At 38.8% G+C, this 19,294-nt stretch overlaps 1 protein-coding gene across 1 annotated transcript in view; it reads right to left on the bottom strand.

The window, feature by feature from the left end:
* The window catches only part of si:dkey-11f4.7 (piezo-type mechanosensitive ion channel component 2), a 64,311-nt gene that overhangs the window by 570 nt on the left and 44,447 nt on the right, over window positions 1-19,294 (bottom strand). The window contains exons 41-55 of the mRNA XM_057830634.1: window positions 17,549-17,845; window positions 17,206-17,464; window positions 15,200-15,388; window positions 14,548-14,743; window positions 14,337-14,469; window positions 10,353-10,500; window positions 9,272-9,486; window positions 9,037-9,195; window positions 8,794-8,941; window positions 7,378-7,566; window positions 6,431-6,523; window positions 1,914-2,083; window positions 1,685-1,801; window positions 1,493-1,572; window positions 36-255 (exon numbers count right to left, since the gene is read on the bottom strand). Of these exons, the coding sequence (XP_057686617.1) occupies window positions 36-255; window positions 1,493-1,572; window positions 1,685-1,801; window positions 1,914-2,083; window positions 6,431-6,523; window positions 7,378-7,566; window positions 8,794-8,941; window positions 9,037-9,195; window positions 9,272-9,486; window positions 10,353-10,500; window positions 14,337-14,469; window positions 14,548-14,743; window positions 15,200-15,388; window positions 17,206-17,464; window positions 17,549-17,845 (2,613 nt within the window). The remainder of the gene's footprint in view (window positions 1-35; window positions 256-1,492; window positions 1,573-1,684; window positions 1,802-1,913; window positions 2,084-6,430; window positions 6,524-7,377; window positions 7,567-8,793; window positions 8,942-9,036; window positions 9,196-9,271; window positions 9,487-10,352; window positions 10,501-14,336; window positions 14,470-14,547; window positions 14,744-15,199; window positions 15,389-17,205; window positions 17,465-17,548; window positions 17,846-19,294) is intronic.

Below are 19,294 nucleotides of genomic sequence, written 5' to 3'. Positions count from 1 at the left end.
ACTGTGGAATAAAGGTTTGTCACTCTTTTACTTACCCGTGTCCAGCCAAAAATCCAAGACTGGAGGGACTGACTTTGTCACTGAACACCACAATCTCAATGCTGTCACACTTTGGGTCAGAGGAGTCTGATGTGGGGGAGCATTCCTGTACCATCCACCACTGGTCCGCCTCTTGCTCCGAAGTGCCGTTGCCCTTTCGGAGCTTCATTGACAGGGGCCTGAAGAAAGCCAGGAGGTCTGGACGGTCAGTATGGCCTGCGGGAGAAACATGTTCAATGTTGACAGCATGAAACTAGAATGTCAGAATTAATGTTCAGATTTGACAGATGCATTCATGTCGACAAAAATATATTACTACACTTATTCACCCTTTTGTGCATGAATTAAGATTAAAAAAAAAAAAAAATTTCGCACAGGGCTTTCATTTAACTCATTCGCCGCCGTTGACAGCACTTGACATTCAATCCATTTTGACATGGTGGGCCAACATGGACGTCTATTGCTGTCAATGGCATGCAATGAGTCAAATACTATTTATTTTTTGATAAAAATCAACCCAAGTCTTACTTGGGGCTGTAACTAGTGTGTACTTGTTTATTCATTTTAATTTGAATAATTTGGTTTTTAACATTGTACAATTTTATAAATCTATACATTTGAATCTATATAAATCTAATCTTTATAAATAAATTTAATCGTCTTTTGTGGCAAGGAGCATCATAGTTTCTTTCCAAGAGCTGCCACAATACTCAAGTTTACACTGAAATGTCACTGTCATTGCACTGCTAATGCCACAACATGGTCACATGCATCCTACTAAGTAATATGTTCTCAGACATCTGTCTCAACCTAGGTACTGCATAATCTGGGTACTGCATATGCAATATTTGCAATTATAGAATTTTTGCACTGTTACATCAATATCTATGCACAAACTGTCATTTGCACTATCATATGAACTCAGCCATCTGCCTCCTAGTCTTGAGTACTGTAAATTGTCATATACGGTGTTATATTCGTTATATTCCATCACATCACCACTTGCTGTATGTCATCGTACTCTAGTCTGTATGATGACAAGAAAGGCTTTTTATTGTTTTTTAGATTCATTTATAATATATATATATATATATATATATATAGAATAAAAACAATGGCTTAATTTAATTTTTTAAGTCACAAAAAAATCCTTATTGTACTGGTTTGAATAGCTATAAAGTATAGCGCATTTAAAAGGGTAATGTTTACTCCATGGTCGGTTAGTATAAAATATCAGATTTTCTATATTCTAAATTTTAACATTGTATAAATCATATCTCAGTATAAGTCCTACAGGCTCAGCCAAAGTATGAAAAAATGTGAAATTTACAGTCCAGAAAATATAATCCCTGGGCCTATAAACTTTATAGTATAAAGGAGTATTAAGTGTCAACTTTTGAATAGCTGTCCACTGTAGTGACCATTATCCTTGAAAGGGAATAAATCAACTAACCTACGTTCATCCTGGTTGCCATTTTGGACTCTGGTCCTTTGTTACCCCTTAGAAACTTGGGCAGCAGAGAGTTAATGATCCTAGCAGGAGAGACCAATTCACCAGTTATAATAATTTTTTATTGGCGGAAGAAAATATCCTCCTAATGCATTGTAAAACCGCAAAAATTGCATGGCACAGAGCATGACTTACACATGTTTGCTGCTATCGCCTTTGAGCATGTGGACAATCCCTTCTTTCAAAGCCTTGTCTTCAGACTTCACTGTGTTTTCCCCCACCGTCTTGGCATTCATCGATATGGAGGCATTTCTAAGAATTTGTCAGTACTTTAGGACTGTGGATAGTCTATATCTGTTTCCCAACATTTATTGAGACATTACTTTTTTTTTCTTTTCAAACAATTACACACAGTCCTTCTGACCTGAGCAGTGTCCAGCGTAGTGTCATGTATAAATGAGGGGAGGTGCTGAGCTCCTGGATCATTGCCTCCCGACTGGCTGGGCTGATAGCCCAAAGCAGGCTGGCATCGCTCTTGATCTTTGCAACAATGATGTCCTCGGCCTCGTAGTTCATGATGAACTGCATCGCAGACTTGGGAAACATTTGCGAATAGTGCTTAGTGTGATACACTGCAACCAACAACCACAATTACCAATTTTTAATCAATTAGATCAGGGGTGTCCAAACTTTTTTCTCCGAGAGCCGTTTTCACAAAAATCAAAGGATGCTAAGGCCTACTTGACATCCTTTCAGAATCGGGTAAAGACAGCCAATCCATTTTGACAGGGAACGATCGCTGGCAGCCCCTCAATCAAATTGGATTGACCTCCGTCGCTATCAATCGCAGGGAAACATGATCACTCAATGCCAGCTTTGCCAGTTGAAACAGATTTGATGTTTATGATCGCCAATGGCGCTAAATGAATGCTACAAGCAACAAAATAATCCAAAGGTATAAGGATATTGTAAAATACCTACAGTGCCTCACAAAAGTCTTGTCACTTATCCATTTTAGAGAAACAATTGCTAATAACCTGACTTTTAATTATTCAATTGGTTTCAGAAATGGCTCATACGAAAGCTATGACCCTCTCTAATGATGTTGAATGTACAAAAATATATTTGTTTCACTGAAAAAAGATTTATCATTTAATGAAGGTCATATTTTGGCAAGACAAAAGATTTGTCGCCTGCAGAAAGTAGTGTGAAAACAAAAAATGTACTTCAAATACAAAAATGCGTTACATAACATAAGCGAATTAGGTAGTGGTGCTGTGAGATTTAAATGTAATATTTTGTATGACTTTCATGGGATTCGGTAAGGATTCATACAATTTATTGATGAAGTCATCAGGAACATTAAAGAAAGCAGTCTTGCATGCCTCCCAGAGTTCATCAACATTCTTGGGTTTTGTATTCCATGCGTCCTCTTTCATCCTATCCCAGACTTGCTCAATGATGTTCATGTCTGGTGACTGAGCTGGCCAGTCCTGGAGGATCATGGTCTTCTTTGCCTTGAGGAACTTTGAGGTAGAGATTGAAGTATGCGATGGAGCACCATCTTGCTGCAGAATTTGTCCCTTTTTATGGTTAGGAATGTAAGAGGCAGCTAAGATTTTTTGATATTTCAGACTATTTATCTCTCAGGGTGCAGAAAATTAAAAAAAAAAAAAAAAAACATGGCATTTGCCAAGGCCCATAGCCTGTCAAAAAAATGGACGCTGGAAAAGTGGCAAAAGGTGGATTTTCCAGATGAATCTTCCATTGAATTACACCACAGTTGCTGCAAATATTGCAGGAGACCTACTGGAGCTCGCATGGATCCGAGATTCACTCAGAAAACAGTAAAGTTTGGTGGTTAAATCATTAACAAAATCATGGTCTGGGGTTACATCCAGTATGGGGGTGTGCGAGAGATCTGCAGGGTGGAAGGCAACATAAATAGTCTGAAATATCAACAAATCTTAGCTGCCTCTTACATTTCTAACCATAAAAAGGGATAAATTCTGCAGCAGGATGGTGCTCCATCGAATACTTAGCTTAGGTCTTAGCTTTCATATGAGCCATTTCTTAAACCAATTGAATAATTAAAAGTCAGGTTATTAGCAATTGTTTCTACAAAATGGATAAGCGACAAGACTTTTGTCAGGGACTGTATATTTATATTTGCATTACTGAAACAAACTTTGGAGGACAAAGAGAAATGACTAGCAGTAGCTTAAAAGTCAAGAAAATCACAACCAAGATAGCTAGAGATGTCGCCGATCGATCGGGTCCGATCACGTCATTTTCAAAGTATCGGAATCTGCAAAAAAATATCGGACATACCTTTTTTTAATATATATATATATATATATATATATATATATTTTTTTTTTTTTAATTAAGTCGTTTTCTAATTGTATTTAACGTTACAGACATAATGTGTTACACTCTTCCAGAGTCTTTAGTTTAAGCTTAAGGTAGGGTTATCAAATTTATCGTGTTAATGGCAAGAATTAATATTTTTTACATTTATCACGTTACAATATTTAACGCAATTAACGCACGCGTTGCAGGACCCACTCATGCATTGTCGCGTTCAATCTATAATGGCGTCGTTTTACCCATACAATATATTTGGCTAAAAGGCAGCGTAATATGAGTAGAGTGAATTTAGGCAGCCTTTGGGGCCTTTTTTTTTTAAATGGCTAAAACCTTACAATTCCTCTCCCAACGATTAGAATTATCGTGGGAAGCAATGTGGGTAAGAAAAGTAGTAGTTGATCTTTTTCTTAGCACCCTATGTTATTTCCCAACCCAGAGAAGATATATCAATTGGTACCACGACGCACAGTCATGGTTGCACTTCCCATCATGCATTTGGGCAGAAGTTAAATGGCTAGAGTATCATTTACTGAAAGCTCAACAAATACACTAGATGGCAATATTTAGTCACAATATACAAAGTCACATTATCCTTTAAGAATTACAAGTCTTTCTATCCGTGGATCCCTCTCACAGAAAGAATGTTAATAATGTAAATGCCATCTTGAGGATTTTTTGTCATAATAAACAAATACATTACTTATGTACTGTATGTTGAATGTATATATTCGTTGGAGTTTTATTAATTTTTTTCTTAATGCATTGCTAAAATGTATATGATCGGGAAAAATTATCGGGAATGATTGGAATTGAATCGGGAGCAAAAAAAAAGCAATCGGATTGGGAAATATCGGGATCGGCAGATACTCAAACTAAAACGATAAGGATCGGATCGGGAGCAAAAAAATATGATCGGAACAACCCTAAAGCTAGCTCAATTTACCATACCGGGCATTGCTGGGCATACTATGCCGGGCATGCATTCCTGTATGGATACATCGATCAGTATGGCCCCGCATTGCTCGGGTAAAAAAAGCGAAAATTGGCATTTTCTTTGCTAATTTTTTGAGTTTCTAATTAATTTTCCGCACTAAATGGAGGCCTCCAGAGAATAAATCCATTTAAGAACACTCCCAGACAAATAAAGAGCAACTGTGTAAAATATGGTCAAAATTTGCCCAGCCGTTTCGGCATCCATAAAACACAAGCACACAGACAGCCACATAGACAAACTCACCTTCATAGAGATTAAGATATCCAGCCAAAATAAACCACTTACTAATATTCCGGAAAATTTTCATTTTTTTCTAATCAATCGTCTTGTTGTGGAGTACTCAAGTTGTAGAGAACATTCAAATGTGTACATGAAATGGTTAAGTTTGAAAGCCAACAATGACATGGCAATCGCAAGAGAAGCGTCTTTTACCCAAAAGATGGCACTGTCGCCTCCACAATCAGGTTGCATTTTCTATGCTAATTCTTGAGCGTTTCAAATCAATTTCCCGCGCTAAATGGAGGCCTACAGATATCACACTGATCAGGAACACTCCCAGAAACAAAAAGTCTAATTGTGTAAAATTTCATCAAACTCCGCCCAGCCATTTCAAAATACACACACACACAGACACACAAACAAAGTTCCATTTATATGTAAGTATAGATATATAGATGTATTGATGAAAAACAAAATAATGAAATTCTATAGTTTCCTACATTGATTTCAACATGTTTTCAGGTTTTGACCCATGAGCTAATGGAAACGCACTGTTTAAGTGACTAGCTCCATCTAGTGTTAAAGGTGAGAAGTGAAAAAGAATGTCGTCTGAACTCAAGCTTCTTGGGCGGGTCGTTTTACCGTATTTTTCGGACTATAAGTCGCACCCGAGTATAAGTCGCACCAGCCATAAAATGCCCAACGAAAAGGAAAAAAACATGTATAAGTCGCATTGGAGTATAAGTCAGATTTTTGCGGGAAATTTACTTGATAAAATCCAACACATAGAACAGATATGCCATCTTAAAATAAATATACAATAGAGAACAACATGCTGAATGAGTGTACAGTAGGATAATGTTACATGATGCATGAACAAGGAAATGCGAACGTGGCCGGTATGTTCAAGTAACATAGCTATTAAGAGTTATTCAGATAACTATAGCATAAAGAACATGTTAACAAGTTTACCAAACCATTTGTGTCACTCCAAAACACCAAAATAACATGAGAAATGATATCATAATGTGTTAATAATTTCACACATAAGTTGCTCCTGAGTATAAGTCACACCCCCAGCCAAACTATGAAAAAAACTGCGACTTATAGTCCGAAAAATACGGTAATGTTATTTTCATTATTTTATGCAGGCCAATAAACACTGGGCGTCAGGCCGGAGTTGGCCCTCGGGCTGTAGTTTGGACACCACTGAACTAGCATGATAAAAATAGATACCAAAAAAATCCTTTCTTCCCTCAATTCCGTTTCCATTTATCACTTCTAATTCATTCCCTTCAATTTATTAATGATAGTTGAATTAGATAATTGATTTGTTGAAGAAGAGAAGATCAGCTCACTGGGAAAGTTGCATAGATTTTGGTGAGCCGGTTGAATCCTGCTTCTGAGTATGAAACCAAGTTCTGCTCCTGGGCGCTCATGGTGAACAGAGGCTATAAATGCACAAAAACACAAGAGTGACCCTTGATTAACTCTCTACACTACAAATCCACACTGTACACCACAAATCCAGTTATGGTTGACAATTTACGTCAGTTCATCGTTATATCATCATATTAATTAAGTTGAAGTGCTGGTCTTGACAGAAAATTATGCCGGTCAGTCCTTTTACGAGAGAGACAAGACCAAGGGTTGCAGGTAGTATAATATTTGTCTTAAGTAGAATTTCACCCCACACATCACCTAATAAACAACTTTTAAATAGCCAGTATTCTCTGTAGTTGAGTAAACGACTAAGCAAACTAAAATAAATTCCCAGAACAAAAAACACAGAAGCCTCATTAACTTTAATGTGTCTTTCTTCATTTTCTTTTCCAAAATGTATTACAGATTGTTTAATTTTAACTTTAACTTTTTTAAAGTGTTTTTTTTTTTTTTTTTTTAATGATTATATTTTATTTAGAATTATTTGTGGTTTTTTTTTACTTACTCTGGGGTTTTTTAGAATTCGTGTTCATTTATTTTTAAAGTCTTTTTTATTTATTATCTTTTAAATAATTCATTTCCCCCCCAAATACAACAATCAACAAATGAATTCATTTTATTTGAAATTATGTATATATATCTATTTTTTAGTACATTGCAAAATACGACACTAATACTCCAATTCGATATCACATGGGGGTTACAAAATATTGTCCCGTGGGCCTTAATTGACCCCTGTGCTGCAATTTTGTTTGCCCTGTCCTATATGAATGTAATATAAACATTTAAGGGAAAAAAAATCATAATACGTGCGTGAAAGGATTAATCGAAAGAAAAACCAAAGAAGTGAATTACTCTCGACCTCATATCCAGCAATGCTGAGTTGAATAGACACATCAACAGGCTGATTTGTGACGCCGGCTGCTGATTGGACGAGAGACATGAAGAGCAGCGGAAACCAGATAATGCCGATGAGAGCAAAAATGAGGAATCCTCCCATTCCGTATTTCACCACTTTTTTCTTCTTCTGTCCTGGCGTATGGGGGAATTTCTGAAACAATGGCATCAATTAATGGATCATTAAGATGTGTGTGTGTTTATGCAAATTAGCGCACAATCATAGACTTCATAATGATATTGACGGGACACCTTCCACAGACACTGCGACACGCCTTTAAGTAGGGGGCTGTCCCGCAGTCCGCTTCAGTTATTCGCAGTTGGTCTCAGTTATTCAACACATGCAGCAATCCAACGCCGGATTTAGGTTGAAAAAGTATGAAAGCTGTACCGCATACAAACAGGACGGATTTTCTCAGGAGTGATTTGTTCAAGGATTCAAGGTAACCATTATATTTTTTTGTACCATGCATGCATTTTGAAACGTTGTGAAAAAAAATCAATGGGATAAATTAACCGCTACGGCATTGGCGTCACATTTCGCAATGTTTATGTAAAATAAATGCTAATTGCCTGTTTTTTTTGCTTTTAACCAAGAATCGAGACCGTTTTGTGTTCATATTCACAAATAATTCAGGGATTTACGCAGTTATTCACAAGAATTTTCAACGTAAAAAGCTCTTTGTGGTGATAAGGTGGTGCCACAGTGGCTTAAAGACTAGTAGCACATTTGACATATTTACGTAAAATAAAAGCTAACTGCCCGGTTATTTTCTCTTTTAACAAAGAAACAAGACTGCTTTACATCCATATCTATAAAGAACTCAGGGATTTACGCATTTATTCACAAGAATTTTCAACGTAAAACACTTTTTGTGGTGATAAGGCGGCGCCACAGTGGCTTAAAGACTAGCAGCACATTCGACATATTTACGTAAAATAAATGGTACCGGTCTGTTTTTTTTTTTACTTTTAACCAAGGATTGAGACTGTTTTACGTCCATATCTATAAAGAATTCAGGGACTTAACCATTTATTCACAAAAAATTTCAACGTAAAAAGCTCTTTGTGATGATAAGGTGGTGCCACAGTGACTTAAAGACTAGCAGCATGTTCAGTATATTTACTACGTAAAATAAATTCTAACTGCCCGTTTTTTTGGGGTTTTTTTTGCTTTTAACCAAGAATCAAGGCTGTTTTACGTCCATATCTATAAAGAATTTAGTGATTTACGCATTTATTCACAACATTTTCAACGTATAAAGCTGTGTGTTTCCACTCGTTCAGTTTTGACAGAGATAGGCCCCCTATTAATCGGCCCGGCGCCCCATGTCCCGTTAATATCATTATGAAGTCTACGCACACAATTTTGTATGGTTACCTTTTCAGACTCCCTCCAGCACTTAAGGATGAATATATTGGCATAGATGTCCTCGACACATATCCAGCTAGACAGGGAAAGAGTGGTGTCGGTCCAGACCCAGTCCATCACGGCCCTCAACTCTGTCAGGAAAGGGACCAAACGAAACCTGAAAGAGGCAAGAGGAGGAGAAAATATAAATATCTTAATTAAAGTTACATACTATTTATAAGTTCAAGAAAAGGCCATGTGTGTCGTGTGTACCCTTGGAAGAGGAAAAGGTTGAGGTAATTGAAGTTCTTGGTAAGGAAATTTCCCAGGATGCGATTCGGGTAGCCACATTTGATTTGGTACGCCGATAGGCCAAAGTAAATACACTTTACAAAGTACCACAGCTGGGCGACAGGGTTACGGTTGAACCTCCTGCGCGCAGAAAACAAAAAATGAGTTTGGAATCAATCGTCGGTCATCTGTCAAACTAAATAACCGAACCCTTCACCTTTCAGTGACACCGGGTAGGATAAAAAACATCCAGAAGTGTATGCCGAACACCAACACCACCTGGAAAACACACTTTCCCAGTAGAGACTTCTTCAGGTAGAGAGCCCTGTCTACTATCATGGTGCCGAACTGAATGAGCAACATGACGAGGAAGGCTTCAGGGACCTGGTCCTCAGACAGCGACTCGGTGATGTCAGCTGCTGCAGAGTATTTCTACACATAAATGTTACAGTCAGTGGAACCTCATGACAGTGTTGCTAATAACAGCGTTAAGAGTATAACAGTGTTTCTAACGGCATTATTGTTTTCAGTAGTGAGTAATCTGATTAATTATTTTTCCCATCTTGCAACGCCGGTACCGTTACTGAGGATGTGAAGGGGTATGTTACTACAATTTGGTTGAATGATGAGAGAGTTGTCTCACATCAGCTGCCTGAACTCAGAGACAGCAGAGCGGGAGGAGGGACAAGGGAAGAGGGAGGTGTCGGCGCTGCAAACGCGATAATGATTAACTAGGTGGGCGGATCAGACACTCCTCATGCTGTCTCACTGCTTGGCATACTCTGGCAAACACAAGATTGGCGACGGGCCAGGTAATTTCAAAGGTAGCGTTTTCAAACTTGAATTATTTTCAGTATTTAATATTGTTACCTTACGGATTATTTAAGGATAGTGTTCTGCTTGTTGTGCAATAAGCCAAACATACAGTTTCAGACATTTGCACTGGTCAACGGTCAGAAGTTTACATTTGTGTTTTCTCAAAAGACTATTACAGTTGATCTAAATGAATACTAAATGTTCTAAAATACTGTATATAGTGTTCTTATTCTTCAATCAGCTAATATAAAAGTCTTGGATACGAAAGACGTTCTAGAATGTATAATGTAATAACGTGGAGAACATGAAAAGTAAAATCAGTTACTTTGCTGAGTAACTAATTACTATTACAATGAGTTATTAACTCAATTACCTTTTAGGCTAGGTAATTTGTAACTGTAACTAACTACTTTTTTTAAAGAAAGATTAACAACGCTGCCTGTTGAGGTTTACCAAGTAGCTGAGTGTCAATGTTACTTTACCCCAAAGGCCCAGTATCCATAAATGGTGACGATGAAGTTGACGACATCGATGAGAAACATTAGGGCATAGACGTCACACACAGGACTGTAGTCGGGGTGGATGATGTCATAGAAAAACTGCCTTATGGGTAAGTAGATGTGAAGGGCCCTGGAAAGTAACACAAGTTTTTGATGGACGAGTTAATTTGTGAAGAAATGTTGAGGACAAATTTGCCGACAATTTGATACACAGCATTGTAGAAATGGAACTCCAAAAGAGAGATTAAAAAACAATTTTTTGAAATAAATATCATTTTCATAAATAACAAAATGTGTAATATGGCCCTTAAATTGTAAAATAAGGTAATACATTAATACGTGAATACACCCTGTGCTGTGGTGCAACCTGGACATATCGTGATGTACCTGGGGTCATAAGGTGTTTTGGGTCTTACATCAGACACCCTCACCAGGGAGACCCAGCCGGGTTTGATCAGGCCCCGACTTGTGTCCAGGTAGCGCACTTCGCCACGTGTCCCCCCTTTTTAGCCAGAGCCACCTTGAAGCCCTCTCGGCAGCTTCCAAGATGTTCTTGAGGGCTCATCTCCTGTGCACTCCGCAAATCCCCAAGAGTCCCAAGACCCGGTGCAGAGACTGACCTGTGAAGCCCCTGCAGCCCACTTCAATAGGCTCACAGCGGGCCTTCCATCCATTTCACCGACACTCCACTACCAGTTTAGCATGTTTGGCCCTCTTCCTCTCCACAACTCCCGCAACACAGTCTTCCCAGGGGACAGTTAATTCAAGCAGCACCACCTGTTTGCTTGCCTCGGACACCAAGACCATGTCTGGTCGAAGTGATGTAACAGCTATGGTGTCTGGAAATCTAATCTGTTTCATGGATCAACCAGGAGCAGCCAGTCTCTTGCTGTCGCGAGCAGGCCCCCTTGGGACTTGTTGGGTGGATGAGACTTCTCACCTGCTCGGACGAAGGTAATTGTGGTCTTGGATGGGTGTTGCTGCTTGCTGATGTTATTGCCAGAGCAGATGGTATCTGCTACTGCCTTCAGGACCTGGTCATGGCGCCGTCTCCCAGGGCCTTAGAGCAGCTGCTGAGAATATGCTCTAATGATCCCCTCTTTTGGCAGAGTTGGCAAGCTGGTGAGTCTACCAGGCCCCCGGTGAACAAGTTGGCGGGGCTAGGTAAAATGTCATACACTGACTGGACTTTAAAATGATGTGGCTCCGCCTTCCAAAGATCTGCCCACTTGATCCTCCAGCCTGTGATACACTCCCACTTGGTCCAGGCACCCTGCTTAGACATTCCAACCACCCTCCCCTTCCTCCACCTTGCACCTCATCCTGGATGAGTCTCCGCTTCTCCTTTCCTCTGGCTTTGGTATAGAACGGCTTAGGATTGCTCCCAAGCCCGGCCCCACCAATAGCCACTGTGCCTACTAGTGTGCTATGCTGCAACCTCCCCTCTGCCCACTCCACTCCATCTTTAGCACGCCTCTTCCTTCCTGTTCTTACCTCCACCCCTGCTGCGGAGACCTTGGTGTCAGCCGAATCACAGTAGAGTAAAAATTCTCTCACTCTGGTGACCTTGAACTCCTCTTCCAGACTGCTAAAAGGAAGCTTTGGCTTGGTGTTATGTCCAAAGAGAGCTATGCTGCTAATGTTTCGTGGTGACCCAGCCACCTGTGCAGGAATCGGCCAATCTTGCGCTCAAAGCCCTCAACAGTGGTAATTGGGAATTCAAAAATCAGAAATGGCCAGAGAAGACGAGGGAGGATGCTGAGCTGGAAAATCCAGGCCTTCAACTTTCCTGGAAGTCCCGACTTGTCCACTGTTGCAAGCCACGTGTGGAGATCATTGCTGGTGTCCTGTCATCCAGCAGTGTCCTTCAGGTTGCCAGTAAAAACTTGCCCAAGCTCTTCGCGGGCATTTCTGACACAGAAGGGATTTTTGTGACACATTGTGATGGCGGCCACTTTCTCGGAACTCGCCTCTTTTTTTGGGATTACTACTAGGGTTGTTCCGATCATGTTTTTTTGCTCCCGATCCGATCGTTTTAGTTTGAGTATCTGCCGATCCCGATATTTCCCGATCCGATTGCTTTTTTTTTTGCTCCCGATTCAATTCCAATCATTCCCGATAATTTTTCCCGTTCATATACATTTTGGCAATGCATTAAGAAAAAAAATGAATAAAACTCGGACAAATATATACTGTACATTCAACATACAGTACATAAGTACTGTACAGTGATACCTCAGCTCACGAACATAATTGGTTCCCAGAAAGTGTGTGTGAGGCGAAAAGTTCGTCTTCCGAACATTTATTTCCAATAAGAAACCATTAAAATGAGAATAATCCGTTCCCAGGTCCCCATAAAACATAATTTTCTACTAAATAAGCCTTAAAACTACACAAAAATATACCTTATTTTATGTATAATAAATGTGCTATTGTATTATAATCAAAGAAATAAACTGTACTGTATAATAAAGTCGTTTTATTTACCTTTGTGATGGTAGTTGATGGCTTGATGGAATGGAGTGGGAGGAGGAGGGAGGGAGTTACTGTTTGGAAGGAGAGTGTTACCGGCAAAGTGCGCAGTTAGCGTAGACTCCACTGCTGTGCCCCCCACATGCTTTTGGTTGTTAATAAAAGGGCCCACAAAAAGCCATCCGACGCCTCTGGGTGTTTGTATGCACGCCGCCACCTTTCTGGAGAGGAAATCGGGCGAACCGAAGACAACCGACAACAACGAGCCAACGTGACTCGCCGGTCCACTTCTCACGACGGTGGGAAGCTGAAAGCACCGCCAATTACCAGTCGAGGGTGAATTGGTAACACAAGTCACCTTCCATAAGGACTGTAGGTAACTCTTTTTCGGTCCCATAATAGCAAAAGTACACTCAATATGGTCCAAAATGTCTATCAAACACAAACCACGTCCGCACTCAACGAAAGGGAGGGGACGAACTGGGACGCCGTGAGCGTGCGTCAGCTTATCGTGGCGCTGTTCGACCGCGTGGTTTGGTTCGTCCGCCGAAAACTAGTTCGTCAGCAGAGACTATATGCTCACGAATTTAATGTTCTTGAGGCGAAAAGTTCGTGAGCTTAAGCGTTCGTGAGCTGAGGTATCACTGTGTTTGTTTATTATGACAATAAATCCTCAAGATGGCATTTACAATATTAACATTCTTTCTGTGAGAGGGATCCACGGATAGAAAGACTTGTGACTTTGTATATTGTGACTAAATATTGCCATCTAGTGTATTTGTTGAGCTTTCAATAAATGATACTGTAGCCATGCCCAAATGCATGATGGGAAGTGGAACCATGACTGTGCGTAGTGCTACCAATTGATATATCTTCTCTGTGTTGGGAAATAACATAATGTGATAAGAAAAAGATCAATTGCTACCTTGCTTCCCCATATTGCCTCCCATGATATTTCTAATCGTAGGGAGAGGGATTGTAAGGCTTTAGCCAATTAAAAAAAGGCTCCAAAGGCTGCCAAAGTTCACTCTACTCGTTTTACGCTGCCTTTTATCTCTCTATATAGGTAAAACGGCGCCATTACAGATTGAGCGCGACAATGCGTGAGTGGGTCGTGCAGCGCATGCATTAATTGCGCTAAATATTTTAACGTGATACGTTTTTTAAAAAATTAATTACCGCCGTTATCGGGATAAATTTGATAACCCTACCTTAAGCCTAAACTAAAGACTCTGGATGAGTGTAACATATTATGTCTGTAACGTTAAATACAATTAGATAACGATTTAATTTAAAAAAAATATATATATATCAAAAAAAGGCATGGCCGATATTTTTTTGCCGATTCCGATACTTTGAAAATGACCTGATCGAACCTGATCGATCGGGACATCTCTAGTTACTACTGAGTATTAACTCCTGGATGAAACCAATTGACTATCTAATTAAGAAAAACTAAGCGCGACATTACGCTACAAAGTTTTTGTGACTCACACTTCAATGATGGTGGTTTTAACCTGGAGCATCCGCTCTCTGATCAGCTGCCTGATCCTCTGTCTCCTGGTCAGAGGGGCTTTTTGTCGACGCCGCTTTTTCTTCTTGCTGTTCTCTCTCTTGGGTTTGCCCACTTCACAAAATAAATAAAGAAATAAAAACAAAGAAATCATCACATTAGAAAAAGAAGATGGCATTCAGTCAAGTTCACCATCTGATTCTGCTGAGTTTCCTTTCTTGAGCTTCCGAAAGATGGAGGTGGTGGAAGACTGCAGAGGGAGAAACTTGAGTCGACGAGGTTGTTTTTCCTTTTCTCCTCCAGTAATTTTCTTCTTGTCCACCTTCTTCTTGAGCTTCTTGAAGAAATCTGGCATCTCCACTTCCTTGTTGTCCCACAGCCCGTGACACTGTGCAGTCATGAACACAAATACGCTATATTTTCTTGTAATACACACCTTAACCCTATTAATTCATCCAATTTATTTAAAATCGTGAAAGGCAGGCTTTGAATTTTCATCTTTCAGTGCCATTGACGGCGCAAGATGCCCAGTCCATTTTGTCTGGTCCAGTCAAAATGTATTGGATGTCTCGCGCCGTCATTGGCAGCCAAAGAGTTTAATGAGTGCACTGTAACATTAGAAAAAAAAAAAAATTATTATTATTATTAATATTAACAATATGCTAACAATATGCCCATGACATTTTGTCATATAAAGTCTATAAAAGGGTCATAATTCGTGCATAAAAGGGTTAAATTACAGTGTGTACATATCTAATCAATTTGACAAATAGAAATCAATGTCGCTAAATTACAGCAGTAGGCAAAGCACATATTGCTTATAAAAAGCAGTATTTCTGTTAACCTTGAGAATGGAGCGGTGGAAGAACAGAGCAAGCAGCTGAATGAGGTCGAAGAGGACATAGCCATCCTTCTTCTCCACACCAATGATGTTAGGCAGGGCGAAAGGACGCTCGGCATTGATGCCGCGGTAGGCAGAGGTGGTCCAGGGGAAGAAACCAAACTGGAAGAAGTACTTCACCACCACGTTCAGCTGAAAGAAACATGGGATAAAGAGTTTATGTGGGATTTATAGGATAAAACCAAGTGTTATTGGTAGGTTACTTTAGTTAGGTTGTTTTCAAGATTATGACTGATAAATATCTGTTGGAATTGTTGAGCATACAGTTAACATTTATGCTATCCTTATTATAGTTAGTCACCAGATAGGATAACTTCTGTCTAGTTAGCCTTTCCTTTGTCCAAGGCCATGTGGCCCCCATGTAGTCTATGTATTCTATTCTATGTTCTATGTTGCTTTTCTGACCCCTCCCATTCTATTGTTTGCCCCTGAATAAAAAAGGTTGAACACACAGTCAATGGGAAAACCCATTGGCAGTGTATCAAATACTTGTTCTCCCCACTGTATATGCGAATGAGAACAGGCTCTGTATATAACAAATTTATGAATGTCACAATGTGATATTGTTAGATTTGAAGCTAGGTTTATGTACACCTAGCTTGGCTAAAAAGAACACGCAGGAAGTCGATGTAGCTTTTATGGAAGTTGGTAGCCCCTCCCCCTGCTGCTGTGATAGCAACCTTTTTGCAATTGGTTGCCAATGGGTTTTCTCATTGACTGTGTATCAAATACTTGTTCTCCCCACTGTACCTCAAGTGTCTCCCTAAATTATCTAAATAGTCATAGATGTGCTGATATAATCCTTAAACCTAATCTAAATATTCTCAAATGTACTCAAATACTCCTTAAAATAGATCGAAATACTCATTAATCTACTGAAATACTGCTTAAATGTTAACTGTAAACTCCTAGAAGTACTTAAACATACAATATTCAATGCCTGCACTGTAAACTGCTGCTACTTCACTTCTATTCACACATATTCTATGTGCAATTCTATTTACATGCAATATTAACGTGCAATATTCCAATGCCTTCACTGTCAACTGCTGTTACTTCACTTCAGTTATTTGCACTGCCTGAACATAGGACTACCTCATACACGTTTTTTTTTTATTTATTTAGATTTTATACTTTTATACTTGCAAGTAACTTTTGAGATTTTTACTGTAAAGGGAGATGCTCAACAATGTCATTGTACAACAGTAGAATGACAATAATGGGCTATTCTATTCTTTTTAGTTTTTGGTTTAGTTCTTTTTTCTTTTCATTCATTTCTTTTTTTTTTGGCACTCCTGTGATTCCATACTGATGGATTGAAATACTCCTTAAATGTAATTTACGCTGTTGGAATTTACATGCAATGGAATACTTGTTCAAATTTGCCTAAACCAAATATTTAAATCTACTGAAATGTAATCTTTAAATACTAGAGATGTCCCCGATCTGATCACGTGATCGGAAATTGGACCTATCGCGCCATTTTTCAGAGCATCAGAATTGGGTGAAATGGATCAGGTTTTTAATTCTAAAATATATATATATATATATATATATATATATATATATTTATATATATATAAATATATTTAAGGACGAAAAAGTAGCAAAATAATCCATAAATGGCATTGCCAAAAGAAAGAAAAAAAAAAACTTTCTTGTTCCGCAACACTCCCAGAAAAAGCGGAGGAGGAAATACTGTAAACAGGACAGTAGTGTGACATGTTTGGAACTTTTGTTGAAAAAAGAAGAAAAAAAAACGGCCTGGGTATCGGCAGATTCTCAAAATTAGGTGATCGGACTCGGGTGCAAAAGTATGTGATCACGACATCCCTGTTAAATACTAATAGGTATACTCAATTACTTCTAAAAGTTAAAATTAAATGAACACAGTTTTAGAAATAATTCAGTGATTTCTTCATCTAGCACTCTATAGAGAGCCCGTGTACCTCTGTGTAGATGATAGCAGTCATCCAGAAGCGTTTGGTGGGCCGGGGCACAGACAACATGGCCCACATGAAGATGAGAATAGGCAGAATGAGGGAAAGGAGTGACGCAGACACAATGTGGTTGAGGATGATGACAAAGTAGCAGAGCATCTCTGACTTGGAAACCATGGTGTTGTAGAGGGCAAAGATCAGCTTCAGTGGCCTTGGAAGTGTCAGGAAAAACTTGTCTGACTCTGAGATCTCGTCGTTTTCAAACATTCTGCAGGAAAGAGCGGAAGAAGGTGGAAAAGATGAACAACTTCAAATTGCAGCGTTTGTTTGTGATTGTCGTGTGCTGACTGACTTGTTGAGCAGCAACTCGCTGGCGGTGAGGTTCCTTGTTTCCTGACTTAGAGGTCTTGGTGCATCAGAGGCATCCATACTTGTTTCTAAAATGTCTTCTTTGAAGCCAAGAGAAGTGCATTCAGGGTTTTCTTGGTAATCTTCTTCCTCAATTTGTCTGGGTTCACCTTCCTGTTCCTCTACCTCTACTCTTTCATCTTGTTGCTCTGTTCTATCATATTCCTCTTGCTCACACCAATTTCCTTGTGTTTCTTCATCTTCATCCTCTTCTTGCTCACTGTTGTTTGTCTCACAGCCACTGGGAGAAAAGAACTTCATTGAGAAAACAGCAAAAGGAAATTCAGTTCCTCTACTCTTTTTAATTTATTTAACCTGTTTTCTGGACTATAAGTCGCACTTTTTTTCATAGTTTGGCTAGGTCTGAGCCTTATACTCAGGAGCAATTTATTTGATTTTTTTTTTCACTCTGACTAACAGATGCCTATTTAGCCTGTTGTTCTCCATTTTACCAATATTGCTTTAATGTTTTTCATGGTTTTTGACATATTAAATACTGCCTCCCCCCACCCCCCCAAAAATGTGGCTTGTACTCAGATGTGGGTAGAGTAGTCAAATTTTTTACACAAGTAAGAGTAGCGTTATTTTAAAATTATATTATTGAGGTAAAAGTAAAAGTAGTCATCCAAAAAAATGTGCTGAAGTACAAGTAAAAAAAAGTATCCGTTGAAAAGAATACTCAAGTATTTAGTAACATTGTGAATAACTGCTTACGATTTTTTTTTTTAAAAAACAATTGTACGTATTTGTTTTTCTCAGCACAAAGTTATCTATATGAACTGTTATTATTATGCTGTACTATAACCTATTAAATGACAATTTCAGGCCAAAAAATTAAACAAAAATCACGGATTCAAATTAGAAAATGAAACATTACACGTCTAATGAGCAAGTGTGAAATTTCCTACCATGAATTGAAAACGAATCCATCGGTGTCAAATAAATTGTTGCCAAATAAAAACTTGGAGAGTTTCAAACCAAGCCGTGCTTTCCAGTAATGCTGACTCAATGTCTAATAGTTTAATATTTACGGCGCTTTAAAGACACCACGTGATTGAACAGGCTGGTGTGATATATATGATTTCCAACTGCAAACCTGCATCTGGTCATGCGACAGTATTGTTATGTCTGATTGGTGTAATGAAGTCATGTGATCATTGCTGTGACATCTCATTGGTGAAACTGGTAGAGGCACTGCAGCATCTCAGGCAAAAATAAAGTAAATATTGAGAATAAAGAGGGAAATTTTAATGACAAAGTGTAGCCCAAAGTAGTGGAGTAAGAGTAGTGTTTCATCTTCACAAATCTACTCAGTAAAAGTAAAAAAGTATGGCGTGGTAAAACTACTCTTAAAAGTACTTATTTCTCAAAAATGTACTCAAGTAAATGTAACAGGGTAAATATAACGCGTTACTACCCACTTCTTTTTATACTCCAGTGCAGCTTAAATATGTTTTTTTTCCCCTCTTCATTGTGCATTTCTTTTGTTTTTTGTTTTTTTTTTTGCTGGTGCGACTTATACAGTGGTACCTCTACTTACGAACGTCTTTACATACAGAATTTTCAAGTTCAGACACACCTAAACTGGAAAATATTGCCTCTTCTTACGAAAGAAATTTGCAGATATGAAAGCCAAAAATACAGTATGGCTGCTACTCACAGCTCCCAGAGTTTACTGAACGTAGCATAC

The sequence above is a fragment of the Corythoichthys intestinalis genome, chromosome 2 (assembly GCF_030265065.1).
Source record: "Corythoichthys intestinalis isolate RoL2023-P3 chromosome 2, ASM3026506v1, whole genome shotgun sequence".
NCBI lineage: Eukaryota > Metazoa > Chordata > Actinopteri > Syngnathiformes > Syngnathidae > Corythoichthys > Corythoichthys intestinalis.
This window is presented reverse-complemented; position numbering and strand designations above follow the sequence as displayed.